Below are 20,086 nucleotides of genomic sequence, written 5' to 3' on the forward strand. Positions count from 1 at the left end.
AGCTTCTGAAATTCAAGTTGAAAACAAAATTGCGCAGGCGAGATCGAGCAATGAAACGAGAATGAGCGACTGATACTGAAAAGCATCGTCCTCTGCTTTGCAGCACCATTTGCGATTCATCTAACTTTTATAGCCCCACCAATGTGCGCTTGATACAGTATCTGTATGCACGAGATTTAGTAATGACGGTTGAAAAATGGGTTTTACTCGTGCATGAGGAACGCAAGCGCGCGACGAAAGATATACCTATCCGAGCTGAGTTTGCAAATCGCGATACCATCTCCCCTTTAACGGTCCATCAACAAGTATCGACAGCTATTTTTTACGCTAGGTCGCAGAGATTGGCATAACTGCGTTTTAGTGTGGCGCGTTCAAAAGCCGCAAAATGGTGCCAGCGATCGGTCACTCCGATATATATACTTGGTTCGCAGAAACCGACGATTTTTGGTCAGTTATAAATTTTACGGGCGATCTTCTGGTCGCGAGTACGCGTATTACTTTAAAAAAGCCCGGATTCTCTCTCTCTTTAAGAGCCATTGATAATTGAAAGTATACAACATTCGCATTTATGCAATTTAAAAAAAGGACAATCTAAAATTCCTTGCATTTACGTATTTGAATAATTGAGTTTAATAGAGAGGGAAAATAGTTGCGCGCATGTTTGTTCTAAAACAACTGTTTTATACACATTCTCCAACTGTCGTGCATCTCTTCCAAAGCCACAGTGGAAATACCGCGTTTCAGGGCAGACGGTCCATTTCTTCTCGCACTGTCTCCATGTTTCTGCTTAGTTGCTACTCTACTAATGGCCCGCTATCTTTGTCTTAATTCTTCGAGCTGTGGCAATGCTGGTAGACAAATGCGCATCTTGCGCATAGTTTCGGGGAAAAAAACTCATACAATCATTTGGATTACAAGAAAGATAGGACTGATGCAGAGCACCGATGTAGCATCGTATACGGATCGAAAAGTTTCATTTGGATAATTAAATGTACCAATTTATCTCGTCACAAATTTAATTGTGGCAATAAATTTAATTTTGGCAATTTTCTCATTAATGCATTTGTTATATAAAATTAATCTCTTGGAAATAAATTAAATTCTAGAGTATCGTGAAACTATTAGTAAATTTTTAATTGACGCAAGAGATTACCGCACGATTAAAATTAAAACCTCGAGGACTTTCTAATTTTGGATCTAATAACGTATCGCGTCATTGAGAGCGTTTATCGATTAATGTATAATAAAACTTCAGGATGCTCTTTCTCTCTCTCTCTCTCTCATCTGTTGGGATCGCTATACATCTTGAATTTGCATGTTTCCCTCTTCGTAACGATATAATTAGCAAGAAGCATCAATTAACATCGTCGAACGTGATGTAGACACATGATCTACGTCTTGTTTGACGACAAACGATCGAATGTTCGGTACATAAGCAGACATTCGTAGCCCGTTCGTACCGTGCATTACGGGCATTAAGGGATATCGTATAATCCGCGGAAAGTATCGCATCGTTCGCGCATATCTCTATTTGCGTCCGAGAATCATGATTTATGATGCGAATTGATTATCTCTTACCAAACGTTTTTTGCCGCGTGAAAAAAGCTCTTTATTATGCTCGCTGAAAGAGAAAAAGAGAGATTTCAAAGCTTATCTAGGGATTTATGTACAAAGTGTACGAGACCTATAGTACTTTATTTCAGTTCGAAATCTAATACTTTATCTCAAACTCGCACTGAGAAAAATCGTTTGATTGTACCAACAAAACGTATCTGATAGAAGGCATTTTGATTAAACCAAGCAGAATTTCTAGTTATCACGATAAGACTCGGTTTTTTATAACTAGAACGTTTAATAGAATTTACTACAAGGATTTGATTAGTATTTTCTAGTTGGATCTATAAAAACTTCTTGTTATATTAACTAAACATACACAGTGATGCCATTTTTTTAACCAAGCAGAATTTCTAGTTATCACGATAAGACTCGGTTTTTTATAACTAGAACGTTTAATAGAATTTACTACAAGGATTTGATTAGTATTTTCTAGTTGGATCTATAAAAACTTCTTGTTATATTAACTAAACATACATAGTGATGCCATTTTTTTTTGTAAATTTAGTATTATTACCCAGAAAATTTGGTAAATTTAACAGGAAAAAATTAATCATATTCATCTGGTAATTCCTAAAAGAATTCTGATTCATCCATTTTCCAACAGACATACTGGTTGAATCTATCAGATTTCTAATTAATGCAACTAGATTTTTTTCTCAGTGCGCGTATATCGAATAACAATTTTTTTATAATTCGTAATATTATTGTACATTAATGTAACTTTGCGGGTTTTAAATTTTATATTAATTGTCAGAGCAAATTTCGCGTGGAACGAATTGGAAAGTAAGAGTCTGTTAATTACATTCCTAGCGTCTGGGGAAGGAAAATTTAAAAATAAGACACTTTCCTATAACGCAATTATAAATTAAAGCAATAGAAGCGCAAAACTGTTTCTTTTCTCTTTTCAATATTTTTATTCGCATCACTTGTATTTAGGATTATTAAACTGGATTATATCACGCACTCTCTTGCGGAGAGCTCTTAAATTGCTCAATTATCTCAGGTACTTCATAACACCCGTAATAATAATTGAATTAAATAGCACTTGCGCAAAAATGGAAGTACGGAATCGACCGACCTTATTTTTTGCTACGTGCAAAGAGCCGAGCGTCCGAGATTTCGACAGGCAGCCGAAAAAAATGTAGTTTCTCTTTTTAAAAAAAATTCTCTCTGCCAGTATCGATCGAGCCTAATTAATCGGCTCGGCGCACGCATTGTGCACGACGAGCACGAATCATACGTTGAGACTCTTGGTGCATTAGCATCGCTGCAATTAGCTCATTTCGTTCAGTCCAATGAGTTTTCAGTGACGTTTGCGATTTTTCGTTTTGATTTAAGAAGTTAGTCATTTATCTGATCGTAGAAATACCGATTTGGATAAACGTTCTCGACCTCCAATATATTATTTTAATATTTTTGTGTGTAATTATACAGTATATTTTAGCAAATAATATATACTTTAAAAAATGTATGATGTAGTAACGAGATAATTTAATAGTTAAAACACTCCTCTTTTCTTCTGTTAGAATATGCAAAGCAATTGCAAATTATGTGAAAATAACTAAAACTACCACACACGTCAAGTAGTAATTTTGAATAAATAAAATTTAAGAGATAAAATTTCACGTTGCCAACTCGTTTATATATGTGTCATTTTTTTAAATTTTATAATTAAACTCATGTTTGCATAATATTATTTAGTTGTAAAAATTGCGATTTCTTTGCGTGCAAAAAAAATTACCTAGAATTGCAGAAAATACACGTTACAAGGAATAATATTTTAAGAAGAGATGAAGCGTCTCGTTAGTTTTTCGAAAAACATAGGAAAGTTAGTTACTTCTTTACAATGGTACTTAAGTTCAAGAGAACTCGGATCCATCGAGAGATCGTAAAATCGAACTGTAATGCAACGAACGACTTATTATCGGATTAATTCGGCCTGCTAGTCTCTTTGGTGCCTACCGTTCCAAGTTTCCTTACTTTTCCGATCTATCGTTGGATAAGACGGAAGTTGGCAACGATGGGATGGAAATCGAATTAAAAAAGGGGACGGGAAATTTGTGAGAGTGACTGGATGGGATGTGTGTTTGTGTAAGTGAATTCGATTCGATCTACTGCGTTCGCTCGACTGTGTTCATTGCCTTTTGAAAACTGGCTTTCCGTTTACGATTGCTTTAAGGATTTGTTAATGAGGTTCAGACCTAAATCTACAGAGCACACAAACTCGATCTTGTCATCGAGGATTAATAACGTCTACCGGTTTATTTGACCTAATTCGATTCGACTTCTTCTTTATTTCAGCTCGTCTAAATTAAGGAAAATATCGAGCAATCTTTTATTGCGTATCATTTGAAATCGATATGAACTAAAAATAACGAATCACCTTTATAAATTTTATATTACGATGTAGAACCGATTTTAAAAATTTAATTAAATGTTACATGGAGCAAAAGAGTAAAGATTTAAATTTCTCTCTTCATAGATAAAAGTTTTATCTCAGCCTATATTTATTAAGGAAAAACAAATTTATTTAAAATTTATATAAAATTAAATTTGTATAAAAATTTACATAAAATTGAATTAAACACGCTTACACCATATGATATAATATATTACGCATAAACGAATTTTAAAGAAGCACTGTTTTCAAACTTTGTTCGTAGTATTTCGTTAAAATTGCATGGAAATGGGATTCTAGTTTTTTTCCTACTAGCAAACTTTGCATGCGTGTCAACAAAGGATGAGACTATTTTTTTTTCGGCCGAACTCTCTCGATAATTCGGCCGCATTCAGTTGCGCGCGAAGATCGAAAGGCAATCGGATTAATTCCGAATCGTCGACCGTCCACATATGCCTCTACTTTTTCTTTCGTTTCCCGTGGCCACGAATAGACAGGATAACGAATAGCACGAACGACGACTGAAGACAAATAGCGACTTGTTTGTTCACTATGTATGCTTGGAAATCTTCAGTCAATGGTCTAACTGAAATCGTACGTTTCGAATAAATGTTTCCGACAATCCGTCCGTGCACTTGAATTGCATGTAACGTCAAATAAAAAATATTTATGAAACTCGATATTTGTCAAACAAAAAATATTTTTGTAACGATTGTTCTACATATTATTTTTACATGAAGAAGTAGGACAATTGTCATCAGAAATATTTTTAAAAACAAATAAGTTTTTAAATATAGGTATAAATATAAATATTTACAGAAATAATTAATAAAAGTGATTATTTTTGTTTTTCTTTTTTTTAGTATTTGTTTTATAGAATTTTGCAAAAATAATCTTCACTTTAAACGAGGAGGATTTACACATTAATAAACGTGCCACTGCGTTATTTACAGAGGATATAACCGGTATTTTAAAAAAATAAACAACTTTTGATAAAGAGAGACAGGTGTTTTCCACATATATGTGTAATAAATATGTTTCATAAATATTTTTAATAATAATGAAAAATATCGAGAAACCTAGCATGTATATCTTCAATTATTTCTCGCCGAGAAACTGTTTGTGCATTATATTGTCACCAACATTGAAATAAAAAGATGATTCAAATTAACTAACTCAACTAGAGTAGTAATTACATGTTGTCGCTGCATGCATCTGTAAAGTTGTGGAACTCGTTAATTTTGAGATTGTAGAGAATAAGTGTCGGCAATGTTTCCGTATTTAAATTAAGACCTTTTATTTTGTCGCACAACTTTCTACCGCATGTATTATTTGTTTCTTCTTCGTGTGTCTAAATCATGCGATATTACAAAACTCATTAAATTATCATTGTTTTATTATAAAGTTACTTAATTCTGTTTTTCTACTTTCTGTTAATTCAAAATAAACAAAAATGAAAAAAGAATGATTTTATTCCAGCTATTTTTATTAAATCAATTTTAATGTTTATGAGAGAATAGTTATTATTTTAAAAACTATAACATTTTATTTATTAATTAATCTCAATAGATCCACTTTTATTAATATGGTTGAAAATTTTTCGTGTTATATAGTCACAAATTGAACTTAATATCAAACATATTTGACGTCTGAAGAAATTAAAATTCTCTTAGTAATTTTAATTTATAATCTTTCAGAAGAAAAATTTTAATCTCTTAGCAATCTTTATATGTACATTTTAAGTATTTTAATTTATTATAGAAAAAATAATGAAAAATCTTATAGTGAATTTAACGAGTTTTATATAAATGTATATAAATATTCACACACAATCCTAAAAAAGAAACGAAAGTTGTACCGTAAATATCAAACGCATTTTTGCATAAAAATTTGTTTGATGCGTAATACAATTACAAACCATGTGGAAAGAAAGACGAATTTGTCCTGAGAAGCGTGCAAAAACCGATAAGCCAGTCATAACAACGTCAGGATCGAAACGTGCATCTCATTCCTCTCCGTCATCTTCGTATCCATCTGAATCGCACCGCGTCGAGGACTTTATCAATTTTTCCACGATATACATCCACCGATAAGCTCACCGCCCTTATATTCGCATCGAAATACCTCGCGGATTATTTCGACAAAAATATAACGGGCATTTGAAGCGATTCAACGGAGAAGCGCGATGTGGAGATGACGTTATATTTGTAAGGAATGTGGTCTCAATTTAATTAAATTTTTAAAATTGGCAATTTTGACAGGTATAAATTCCGCAGAAATCGCCAAACGAAATCGATTTCGCGATCGTTTCACACTTTTGCTCCTCGCTGCACATCTATTCAATGTATCTAACAGCTGTTACGCGCGCTTCTCGCATTATCCGAGATTTTCGAATATAATACGTCCGCAAGGACGAGGTTTACATTTGTGTAAAACGTAAGCCAACCTAACTCGCATCGTTATCACGGTCATCGGCGTGGGTGTTTTTTGCGACTTTTGGGACATCCTGTACAGAAAGGAGCGTGGGAGAGAAGAGGGTTCCACGGGATGAAATCAATAATACGCCTCCATTCAAAGCCGCCGTCGATGTCCTTATGGTCGTACTATGGTGAATGTACCGGATCGTATCGCGCGCCTCGTTTAACGTCTTAATTACCTGTGTTTCGGGGACACTTGCAATCTCGAAGGAGCGCCTGTGTGATTAGCGACACAGCAGTGATACCCTCGCCTGGGGGGTACACGAACGCTATCGAATACTTGAGAAGCACGTACATCAATCTTCCGCGAGCCATTCCCGTCCGATGCAACACGCGCTCCAATATAGTATCAGTTTTCTTGAGGGAGGTATCAGTTCGCCGGCAGCATCATAAAATCGAAAATATCTCACCCCTCCCCGGCGAAATATCGAGGAGGGATCTGGATATGCTTGTTTGTTATTCTGTTATCGATTATACGGGTTATCGAAAGCGGTGGGAAAATAATTATGAATAAAAATATTCTCCACTAATACAATTAACGATGATTACGTGAAAAATGGCAAATTGATAAAGTCAAATATCGACTTTGATATGTTTAGTCGCAGAAAGTATTAAAAAGTGTTTTAATTATAAGATATTTATCTGTAACTTATTATAAAATTATTGGAATCGAATGTATATTTTTTTATTACAATTTTTAAATTTTTGTCATTTTTTTCATTCGTATCATATTTATTTCAGTATTTAATTGTACAAACAAATAAAAACTTAATTATTAACGGTATTTATTTGTAGTTTACAATTGCTCTGATTAAATCTATATTACTGCAGTTTTCTATTAACCGTATACTTTTTTTTGCCATATTTCATGCGTATCATATTTACTTCGATATTTACATCGCGTAAAAGAAAAAGAATAATTAAAGAGAGTAATAATTTGATTATCGAGGTTGATACATATTTATATTTTGCAATAAATTTTTTGCAATTACTGCGGAATTTCGGTATTTCATCGTTTTATTTGTTACATATTTTTGCAGTTGCTGTATTTCATGCGCGTGTCACATTATAGGATGAAACTGTTTTAGATGAAGTATTTATTCATGCAGATCACCGTCAGCGCGAGACTTCTTTCAATTTCCGCGCAAAGCTCGCCGCAATTTTAATAGTTTCCAAGTACATGTCGGTTTCTTTTGCACGAGCAACTGCACTCGGAGAGAGAGAGAAGGGGCTTCGCTTGGAATTTGCAAGTCGATATCGGCTGGTCGAGCTCGTCGTCACTCGCGGTTTATTCCCGAGCGCATGAATCGTGCTCCACCAATTCGATGAAGATGAATAGAACGCGCGCGCGTATCGACAATTAGAATCTACGTCTTAACCATATCGAGGAAGAGAAAAAAAGAGAGAGAGAGAGACAGAGCACTTGCGATAGATATGGGTCATGGAGTTTTATCGATTGGAACGTCTTGAAAAAGATGAGTATCAGGAATACGTTCCTGTTCGAATATCAATTTTCCAGGTATGCGACACGTTTGTTTAAACGCTGTTTTGTAGGAAACAGGGACAAAAACAACACGCGCCGCAGTTCAAACAAATCTCCACGCGAGGATTGGTTCCCATGAATTAATAATCAATTAAGAATATGATTTATTTATGCGTCGTCATATTACGCGCGAATGTGAACGCAGTTATTAAAACCATAAGCATGTAAATTATAGATTAACGTAAATTGCAGAAATGGAAATGCCAGCTTATTCTCACAGATTAACGGAAAAACACATTTTACATACATATGTTATAGTATTTTATAATTTTTCCCCTGAAAAAATATGTTTTATCTAATTTACTTATTACTATAGATGTGCACTTTACTATTGGTGCATGTTATTATATTACTAAACTGCAAATTTATTTTTCACAAGTACATCTTGAATCATATCTAATAAATATGCATTAATTAAAAATTATTTATCTATAATGTATATTTATAAATAAATTTATATTTATAAAATTTGAAATTTCCATTTTTTGTAAGATTAGAAGCATATAATGTGATTGCAGCCAGCAATACAGCTTTTGTATAAAAAAATTATTATTTTTTGGCTTTTACTATGAATTTATTCGTTAAATTAACAGACTTATCACCGAGCAAATAATTAATCTGTAAAGTTATGAGCAATCAATCGGAAAACACATGATTGCTTGCGTATATATTTAACCGCAAGTGGCATATATTTAATCGCACAATCGCGAGTGACGGGATATTCATAATGTAGCGACCAGCGACAAATGTGTCAAATCGTGCGGTGATCTGTGATAAATAGATAGCTCGTGATTCAATAGCTACTTTATTCTGATCGGTCAATAATACATTTCGACATCAGTTATCCCCGCGAAGACAGGAATAGCCATGATACGATTCGATCAAATGGCGTCGATATAGACTGTTCAAATATTTAATACTTAAGGACAAACAGCATGACCCAGGTTCCAAATTTTTTTTCTCAGAAGATTTCACATCAAGCTTAGATCGATCATAAATCTTAAAGACTTGTCCGAAAAATGATTCCTTCGAAAATGACATCTGCCTTTTTTTCGTATCAAGATATTTTAAATTTTTCAATCTGTCATGCGAAAAAGTATCTTTGTCTATTTATTGGAGTAAATATTATTTCAGGAAAATAAACGAATTGATTAATTCGATATATTTTGTGGAGCTAAATACTATGATTTATAGCTGCAAAATATTTCACAATTAAAACAGTAGGATTACGACTACGAGATATCTTGTAGCTAATGCGGTGAGCACGTTGAATCAGAAAGAGCTTCCGCACGTTTTGCGGTTAACAGCATTCGTATTTTAACTGTTTCCCTTGACAAGGTGTCAGTTTCACGTTGCGGCCACGTCGGGCCAGCTTGATGCGTACGTTTTGCCCCAATTGTGAGAGTGTCTCGTTTAACAGCTGTATCTTATTTCAAATCATACTTTCTCAACACCGATTTTGATTATGAATTGATTTAAATTGTCAAAATTTACTTAAATTATCGCTATCGCATACCTGAATAGAATACTTTGTTTTTGTTGCATATGTAGAGCAAGTCAATGTTTTTTTTAAGCGATAATTTAGAATTATTCGTCTGATGATATAAATAAAAAATCTTTCGATTATCTTTTGTTTATTATAGATTAGGCTATATTAAGTTGTATCAGAAATAATTAACATATTTACAGAAAACCTCTTATCAAATAAAAATTTATTTTATATTATTTTTAGTTCACGTCAATTTTGTCTCTCACAATGTCAATTAATGCATGCAAATCTAAAATGGTAATTTAGATGTTTAGATTAATGTAACAGGAATAATTAATGCCGTTCTATTAAATCAATACAATAGAAATAATTAATAGCGTTATATCAAATCAATTTACATAATAGAGTACTGCTTAAAAATATTTATTAAATTATTTATTAAATTATTTATTTAATAAATTTATTTAAGACTTATTACTTATTAAATTATTTATTTAATAATTTATTTAAGACTTATTAAATAAGATCTATATATTATACATAATTATGATTAATTAATAAATAGAAAATATCTTAATTACATGATTACTTTTTATTCTTTTGCTCGTAATATTGCATGATTAAATTATATTAATAACAAGTAATAAAGCAAGTAATTGTAATAATGTAAAACAAGTAATAACAAGTATTTTAATTAATATTGTAATTAATATATTACATAAAATAATTTGCGTAAAACATTAATTGAAGTTAATTGAGGTTTCACAGATTCTCTATCTCCTACTAATTTCTTTAGAGAGAGTATAAGAAACTAATTTAATTCTTGATTAATCTTAACTAATAATTATAAGAAAGAACTATATACATGGATGGAAGGGCTCCCTTGCTATGATTGAGGCAGGCGTCATCCCGTATCCCTGAATGATTCGTGGAGTACATTTGGTTTGCGAAACAACTGTGCTATAACTCTTGGCACCGTCTCAACTGTTTCATTCGAGAAAGCCCGATTGATATTTCGCTCCAAGTTGTTCGGCAGAAGCTCGAGAGTTGACGATATCTTTCGCCCACACAGCCCACGGGCCTGGAATGTTTTCATAGAACATTAGAGGGAGATGATGAAGGAGGAGGAGGCAACAGATGACGGCTCGTGATGGCGATGGTTACACGATCATCCACCGTGGTCGCGCTCGGGGGTGCTCGGGGGTGGATTCAATCTAGTGGGATTACCCATGGTTCGGTCTCTATCGTCCACTGTCGTACCCTTCCATTGGTCTGGTTTTCTGAGCCAGACCGGAATTTCCTGTATGTCAACACGCATCTTTTCGTCGCGCCGGGCCGCAGAGTGTCTTAATCCCTTGCACGCCGATAATCTCGCGCGAGAAATAGAGCGATATTAAATATTCTATTTTGGGGAACTTTAACTGTCTAGAACATTTCTCTTTTAAACTTTTAATATTATATTCTAATTATATATATTTTTTTCATTTTGATTTTGCCAATTTATACAGATACAGATACAATATACAGATTTCCACCAGGAATATCAGTAGTATTAAAATATTGTAATAATTCAAATGCAATAATATTCAGTAGTTTTTTAAACTATTTCTATTTTATATTTGTGTATATGCATATATATAATTGTTTAAAATTATTTTTTTTCATCGAAAAATTGAGAAAATTTGACTTTGGATTAATTAGCAATAATTTATTAATATTAATCATTTTAATCTTTATTATTAATAATTTTAATTTTTTAGCAGTATCACAATATTTGTCCATATTTATCTTTTAACAATGTTTGAAAGAGAAAGGAATCACGAGATTACGTTTGTACAATCAATATACATGACTGTGTCCATTATACGCATGGAAGAACTTGGCAAAAGCAGTAAGGCAATGTAAGCATGGACCGTATGCAATAAAGCGATTGCGCGTATCCAGTTAATTTCGTGCCTGCATGCATAAATGATAATTATATGGCGCCGCTTTATTTGTGTGGAAATGGACTTGTTTTACGATACGCTTTTGCGCGTGCTCACTAATTACAATGTTACTCGATATTAGTTCATCAGCATATGAAAATCCAAAACATATTTACCGAGGATGTATTCTTTCCTCCCTCCACAGGACTTATAAATACGCTATAATTAGAACTCGGTTATATTGTTATGCTATGCGAGTGTATCTCGGTAATTATAACGGATCGATCATAATGAAATGGGCTTTTCATTTATTATATATTTAGTTCATTACATATGCGCAACGCATTCATCTTTTTAAAATTGATTGTCTTCTTGTTCGCACAAGAGAGTCTCATGATGTTAATCTTTCCAAATAATTTAACTTTGAATCACACATGTACAATTCTTTTTCGTATATGTTACATTGCAGATTTAATTTAATGGCGAAGAATAATTAAACATGTAACGATACGCAGTATATTTGCGATAAAGATAATAAAGGAGCAAAAAACACTATTGATCTCGCTAAAAATATACTAGAAAGTCTAAAGTATGATCTATATATCCGGTCGGTAACAGAATTCTAGCTATATCAAGTTATTTATTTAAATACCGAATACCGAGTTATCTCGTCAACTCAATTTTACTCGCGCTTAAAACTCCAGAAGACGAGAAAGATTATATAAATATTCCCTTCGGAAAAGATTAAACACTCATCAAAATTTCTACGTATTATTTCTCAGCCTTTTAAAGTTACGCTGGATTATGTGGGATTGAAAAATGCTTTGGAATTATATACTACATAATTCCAAAGTCGATAAATACTGCAATTTTTTTTATTAAAGTTTATCGAGGATATTTAAGCAAGTTCTTTTTCTTTTTTGCGGGAGGCGAGCAGGAGTAAAGTTTTGTCGGCGTATTTTTGGAGCTTCATCTGTTTAGCGGCGGCGATTAAAAAACGCTTTGTGAAAGGATTTACGACCGCGGTATTCTTAGGGCCGTTGCAAAAATTCTTCTCTTTCCCGGCGCGATGTTCGTCGTCGACGTGAGAACTGAAATATTCGCCGGAGCGGCGAATACAAATCTGCTGCTTGTTTTTAACGTTTGTGTTATTCTTATTTTCTCAGACTTCATACATGTATATAGATATACGGTTATGATATCGAGCTCGCAATAGAGCAAGATGAAGTATCAACGGCGTGCACGATGGTGGGCATAAATCTTGGGAGATAAAAATTGCAGAAGATCCGATGATACGTAATCTAATTCTACACATTGAAATAAAGCGATTTCTTACTCATCATATTTGTTTCGATATCCAAACGTGATTAATAAAAAATATCAAACTGCACAATCTTTATAAAAGAAAGCAAAAATCATTCTTACAGTTTGTTACTTTATTTAAGATTTATATTTTTGAAATATTATTTTTTACATTACTGTATAAGACACAGAAATCACACAATTATCAAAATAAAATCAATATAAAATTTATTTATAAATTTATTTATAAATTTTATATTAATTTGTGTACACACGTGCACACACGTACAAGATACGAATAAATATATTTGTTAAATAATTTGTTAAATATAATAACGGTCAAATATCAAAGGGATAGATAATTTATAATGAACTAGATCACTGTATAATACTGTTATCATCGTAGAACGTATATCCTATGAATATTTTAGAACTAAAAGTGTTACAGGCCTGTGGCGGTAAAGGATAAATATCAACACATAGTTAGATTAATGGAAATGCACTTATAATTACGGTGTTATGTGAGATTACAAGAGTATACATAGATGCTTTCCGATTAAAAATTCGGAAAAATCAAAAAATTTCTATAGAATTTTATTGAAAAAAATTCATTAAATCTTTAAAAAAGATACAGGTATAGGTCACATAATTTTCGTAAATCGAAAAAGGATTTTTGCTGAAAGTGCAAAATACATTGTTGGTTAAAATTGTGAAACAGTCTGAAATTAATTGAATTCGATCGGCGAAATGGAATGTGTTTTCAGCGTATATGTCAATAACTCCAAGCAACATAACTTGCGCGTACGTGTCCGATATGCATCCGATATCAATTTTATCCCCATTGGTTCTCTCTTTTCGGACAAGTACATATATAAAACACTTATCCTATAAATCTTCGTCTATAAATTCAACGAATTTTATTTGCAATGTATATATTTAATATATATTTGATCCATATTTGATGTAGATTTTATATTTAATCAAGATATCTATTTCCTAGAAAAACATCTGGATTTTTTAGGGATTTCTTTCGTACATGGAAAAATCAGGGAATTTTCATGAAATATTATTGGAACTCAGAAAATATTTTAAAAATTTCTTTTTTTGATAATTTTTCGTATTGTCAACAAACTAACAACAAGAGTGAATTGCGTTTAAAATATATTATAAATATATATGTATAAATATATATGTCTTAAAAAAATATTTAAAATATTTTTAGTACATATTTTTTATTGTAATTTTTAGTAATAAGAAAATGAAAATGTTATGAAAAACGTTTATCTTACGAGAATTATTCAGGTTCTTTCAATACATTTGCAAATCTAACATTTGAAATTTAAATAGCTCTATGTTTTTGCTTCGTATAAGTGAAAAGCATTAAAAAGTGCATACAATGAAAAAATTTATTTTAGAAAATTGCACTAAAAAATCTTTAAAATATTCCCTCCTGGAATTTTGAACAAAAATATCTGGAAGATCAGAAAATTTTTTTATTTTGATTTAAGAGAGAGAGAGAGAGTTGATTTATGTTTTGAATTGTGAAGCGATCCTGTTAATTTTATCATTTCATTAATATCAATTATTTTTTAATTTATAACATATTTCATAAAATTTTATGCTCTCCATCAACTGTTTAATAATACAAAATTGCAGCTTGTTTTATGGTTGAAATCCTATTATATTGAAATTCATATTACACAAATCTATTCGAGAAATAATTATACAACTAATTAATTAAAGCCAATAATAATAAAGAAATTTTAACATAGCATTATCAAATGCATCATTTGCTCATCGAGTCTAAGCAATGACATTTTTACTGATTAAATTTAAAATTGTGATTTTCCTCATACATATTGCATACTATATCTTCCTATCGAAATATGTTGTTCGAATAATATACGCATCTGATTGGAATAGAACACAAATTTAAGGAATTTATGCGTGGACACACACACACACACTATATATATATATATATATATATATATATATATATATATATATATATATTACATAATTAAATTTATAAATCAACAAAGATTCTTTTCTCTTTGGTTACAGATCGAAATGGAAAATATTTTCCTAATTTCGAGCGCATCGTTAAATGACCGTCTCCGAGACGGTCCACCGAGACTCGTTTAACGACATCCAAGTCCGGAGGTGGAATTCAAGTCGAATTTGACAGTAAGCAAGAAGGATGTAATTTACCTTTCGCCGATCCTCGATGAAACGGGGGTAACGTGACGTGAATAAAGGTACATCGAGCGAGAATAGAAGCGATCGTTGACATCGACGATGTCGGAAGCGTAAAACGTGGCGCGTCCATTCGTCCCGAAGATGCTGGTGGACGACTGCGGAAACGGAATGGGGTGGACTACGGCTAGCGTGCGCGGGGGATGGTCCACCCCGGGAGGATGTAGAAATTCAGCCATGAGCTTCGGCGGCAGCGTGCCGTCCTTGCATCCGACCGGCTCGATAAGATCGTTACGTTCGCAACATTCTATGCAGGTGAGGTGAATAAAGGCGCCGTTATCGTGATTGCAACGCGATCGAAATCAATCTCTAATTCAAGTATACCCTAATCTCTAATTAATCTAATGAGGTTCTCATAATTATTAGTTAAAGTCAGTCAAAGGCTTTTTAATGAAAATAAAATTAGAATTATAGATAGAGAATTTGTAATATTTTTGATTAATATTAATATTTGTGATTGAACGGGAATGTTATAATTTTTGCAGGATTTTATTACGTATGTAGATATAATTTAATTAAATTTAATTAAAAAATAAATATTAATATTTTCATCTGATTGAAAAAATATACAATTGCAGTTTGTGTACAAAAATATAATATGATACTTTTAAATCTCAAATATTTTCCTTCTGGAAAGAATACGCGAATTTTTAATTTATTATTTCCAAACCTTTTCATGCGATACTGATAGATTACATTAACGTTTTAATTGTATATCAGTAGTGATAAATCATCTCTGTTTTGTGTTATATTCAACGTAGAGCAATATTTCATGATAATAATAATAATAATAAATATGGATGATTGCACGTTTACATGAATTTCTCAACATCGTATTTTCTATCTCTCTCGCTTCCTCTCTCAAGCGCTTTGAAAATTTATCTTGCTTGCAGGCTCCGCCCGAGACACCGCGAAGATGCATACATTGTCATCCGGTACATGTTCCCAGCACCCCCAATAATTATATGCAACATCCTATGCAGTATTATACGCCGACTCATTGTATGGAGGGTCAAAATGGCACGTATACGCCGCATCGTGGAAGCTCGTATCATGGCGGTGAGTTTACTTTTCAGTTAATAATTAAGCAGTTTTCCAAATAGTGTCAATCATCTTTGAATCCTGGATTTTTGTTATAGAATTACAATGTTGCCATCTATTCTTTTTGCGCGTTTACATAATTAATATTAAAATATATTTTGAATATTATATTATTATTTTACATAATATTATTATAAATTTAAATTTAATGCATAGCAAGATTATTACGTTTATTAAATTTGTGTTGATATTTAATTATTAAAATATTTAATTAAATTTATTCTAATTATAAATAAACTAAATATAAGTTAATTTAAATTTAATACAACATATCTCTCCAAGAATATATAATAATTTCGCGAATTGTATAGCTAATTTTTGCAAAAATATAATATATATTGATGGCAGAGATTATATTGCACGATTCTTTTAGGGAATTTTCTTATGAAATATTTTCAAACCTGCGGTTTATAGATACACACATATATACATTGGACGTCGTTCTCGTAGAACATATCGATAATTTTAAAATTTTTAGCGAAAACTCTGTTGTTCAGTTATCGTTTCTTTTGTGTCTGCACAAAAGCAGAAGCCAAAAGAAATAGGACAAGATGAAAAGGTTATACGATGAGAGATACGGTAGAATAAAAATCAATTCCACTTAACGGTGCCAAAGAGATACCTGGGAATTTCGAAGCTTGATATATCGTCGAAAACAGTGTCTATCAAAAATGTAGGTCGACCGTCAGTTTTCAATCTCAACCGACACGAGGGCGAATCTGAGTGGAGTGCTTTGCCTTACTTCTTTTGTTCGGAAGAATCAACAATTCCGTGTCTATTATAAGCGGCAAAAAAAAGTTTAATATTTCTTCATTCATAATTAATATAAGGCACAAAATATCGATGCACATGTGACTTTATTTCAATTTTTCGAGAATGTAATGTAAATGATATGCAGTGAGAAATAACAAACGTGATTCTCATTTCATTACAAGACATTTTTTATGCAAATAATGATAAAAAGATTTTTATAGTACAATAGAAAATAGAAATATCTGCCAAGCCGCTATCGTATTCAATACACACAGTCGAGAGTTATATCGCAGTCTCTCGCACATTTATCACAATCATTGTACATTCTCGATGCTCTTCGCCGCAGGATTTTAGACATTTCATTTGAATCGCGCACTGCGAAAATGTGGCTGTGATTCCACTAAGGATGCGGCACGTTCGCAAGAAATGCGAACGTGCTGCATCTTTTACGGCATCATGAGGACACGCTCGTAACTCGTCCCACGGCAATTTCGCTTTCTCGGCACCCATGGCCATCCCCGACAATTTCTACGTCTTACATCATTTTCAGTAAAATACCTCGTGTCAGTCGTCCATTCTTTTTCACTTCTCGTTGTTAGAGAAGGCGCCTTCCTCTACGCGTGCTCTCCTTTCGTCCCTTATTTTCATTATGCACCGGATAATGAAGAATATCTGGTTCTCGCTGCTAATTTTCCGTCTTAAAGGCGAACACGCGCGACGTCTCGTTATCAGCGATGATAACGATGGCGACGATGATAATGGCGCCCTATAATAATGCCCTCTAAATGATTTTACACGCTGAACGTTAATAAGCAACAGAATTCGCGTAGAAACTTATCCACTTACGGACATGTTAGTCGGGATTGAATTGCATTGAAGTTTAACTCGCGTGCTGACACAGTGGCACTATAATTTACAATTGTGATGTCAAACTGCCATATAACACAAAGACCACCAGCGAATAAATGAGAAGCAACGAAATATGAGATATATTCTCAAATCCAGTTTTAATTGCGTGGATAAAACAAAGCGATAAAATTAATAATACGCGTGTACCACACAAAGTATATTTTACAAAGTATAATGAAAAAAAAGTTCATTATATAGAGAATGGTTAAGGAAAAAATTCAAAAAAAAAAGCGATTTTTTTATCAACTTAAATTCTCTGAAGGAAATATTATTAATTTTTTTAATATTTTTTTAAAGCCAATCAAAACATTAATTAAACGGTGATTAAAATTATTCGATCGATGACCGGATTGGCGAATTTATATAAGATTCAATATACGTTAAAATTTAATTTTCGCCAAGACACATGGGGATATGAAACCCATGGGTATTTAACATTTAACGCGGCTAATGGAAAAGTTTATACCGGTTGGGCGTGATCAACGGTGACCCCACACATGGGTCACCCATAATTCAGTTGGATATTTTTTTCTAAAAAAAAAATATCAAAAAAAAAGACAACAAAAGCGACCGGACGCTGAATCCGCACTCTTTAGTTCACGAGGTAAAACAAGGCGCTTTTCTATCTCGTGATCATCAACCCTTCCTTTCCTTTCCTTTCGTGACCTACCCTTTACGCCCGTTACTTTTCAACCTACCACCTTCGCCCTTTCAAAAGTGCATTTACCTAACCCTCGCCTCCACTTCTTACCTTCGCGTAGTTTCTTTCAACTCGTTTCTTACCCATCTCGCGCCCTGTCTCATGCAAACGATGTTGCCAACCACAGGGACCGTCACGAGCATCAGCGCTCGCATTGTGCGGAGGAAAATTCGATGCGCAAAGTATTGTGTCGAGTATTAAACGTTTCAATTCAACCCTCTACTCGCGCAATGACGGTAATATTTAATAAGGACTACCCGAGGTTTTCTTGAGCAAATTGTACATTTCTCAAGAATTATTACACAAGTCGCCCTGCTCTTAATCAATTTCACGAAAAAAATTGCTCGAATAATTTTTCCGTTTCGCGATTAATTTACGATCTCTTTCAGACACTCGTCTGCGCTACATAGACGGGGATGAAAGCATGGGTAATACGAACTGGGTTCTAGGCGATTTACCCACTCTGCATCGTTGCGTACCCGCACTTCGTCGTCCAGGTATAATCTTCTGCCTTTTATACGCATTCGAATATTTATAATAATAGCTGATGATTATCATTCGCAAATGTCCTTTCTTTCCGTAATGTGAATAAATATTGCTTAAATAATACGTGAATATAACGTAAATAAATTATTTAAACAGTACGATATATAATATATGATTATTAAATAAAATTAATATAATTATAAGAACGATACTAATAAATTACAGTAAATGACATTAATCTCTAACTGCAAGATATTTGTATCAAAACATGTAGCAAACTCATTTATCTTGCTTCAAGTTTTTCATTCGCGTTTTTATTCTTTTAATATCGAGTTATATGCAAAGTATCAAATCTATTCTCGTCGCGAGATATTCCGTTATCGATGAGGCATCGGAATGCAATTTATTTCCGAATTATAAAGAGAATAATCTTTTTTTTCTATCTCAGGCATAGATGTCACCGGTATGCGAGCGCATTTCTATCCAGAGGGTGGTTGGGGTTGGTTGGTCTGCGCCGCCGGTTTCCTCGCCCTGTTGCTCACCACCGGGATGCAGCTCGCCTTCGGATTGCTCTATCTTTACGCCATGCGACATCTCGGTGAAGTCTACCTGATGGACATAGGTATGTTAAGCATCTTACTTACTAATTAATAGATTACGATATTGTTCTATCAACATACATAAAAGTTGTACGAGTAATATTTTGAAATTGTTGACATTTATTCTTTTATAATGATATTCTTTTATAATGATGGGGAATTAGTTAAGAAAATTAACTCTCGTCAATCGCGAGACATGGAATGGAATGTGATATTTTTGCTCTGGAAAGTATGAAACAATTGTCGATAAAATCTCGTACAATTTTCACGTAGATCATGTGAATATAAATAATAATATTATCTATTAATATATCAAGATAATCTATATATTTTTTAAATAATTTCTAATGATTCAGAACGATAATACATATTTTTTAAATAATTTCTTTAATGATTCAGAACAAGAAAATATGTAAATATATTGTACAAAGCACTGAATCCGTATCCTCGCAGCGAGGACAAATAATAGCGAATTTCTCCGTAAATATTCGTCCGTGTATCTGTAAAAAAAAAATCCGTTATTTGTCA

General features: G+C 32.9%; 1 protein-coding gene across 1 annotated transcript in view; it reads left to right on the forward strand.

The window, feature by feature from the left end:
* Positions 1-20,086, forward strand: part of LOC145971495 (monocarboxylate transporter 4) — a 72,545-nt gene that overhangs the window by 23,384 nt on the left and 29,075 nt on the right. The window contains exons 2-5 of the mRNA XM_083099212.1: positions 14,819-15,265; positions 15,904-16,069; positions 18,863-18,970; positions 19,408-19,581. Coding sequence (XP_082955338.1) covers positions 15,095-15,265; positions 15,904-16,069; positions 18,863-18,970; positions 19,408-19,581 — 619 coding nt within the window. The 5' untranslated portion in view covers positions 14,819-15,094. The remainder of the gene's footprint in view (positions 1-14,818; positions 15,266-15,903; positions 16,070-18,862; positions 18,971-19,407; positions 19,582-20,086) is intronic.

This window comes from Camponotus vicinus, unplaced genomic scaffold (assembly GCF_025532165.1).
Source record: "Camponotus vicinus isolate PSW18456_S1 unplaced genomic scaffold, iyCamVici1.0 SCAF_5, whole genome shotgun sequence".
Lineage (NCBI taxonomy): Eukaryota > Metazoa > Arthropoda > Insecta > Hymenoptera > Formicidae > Camponotus > Camponotus vicinus.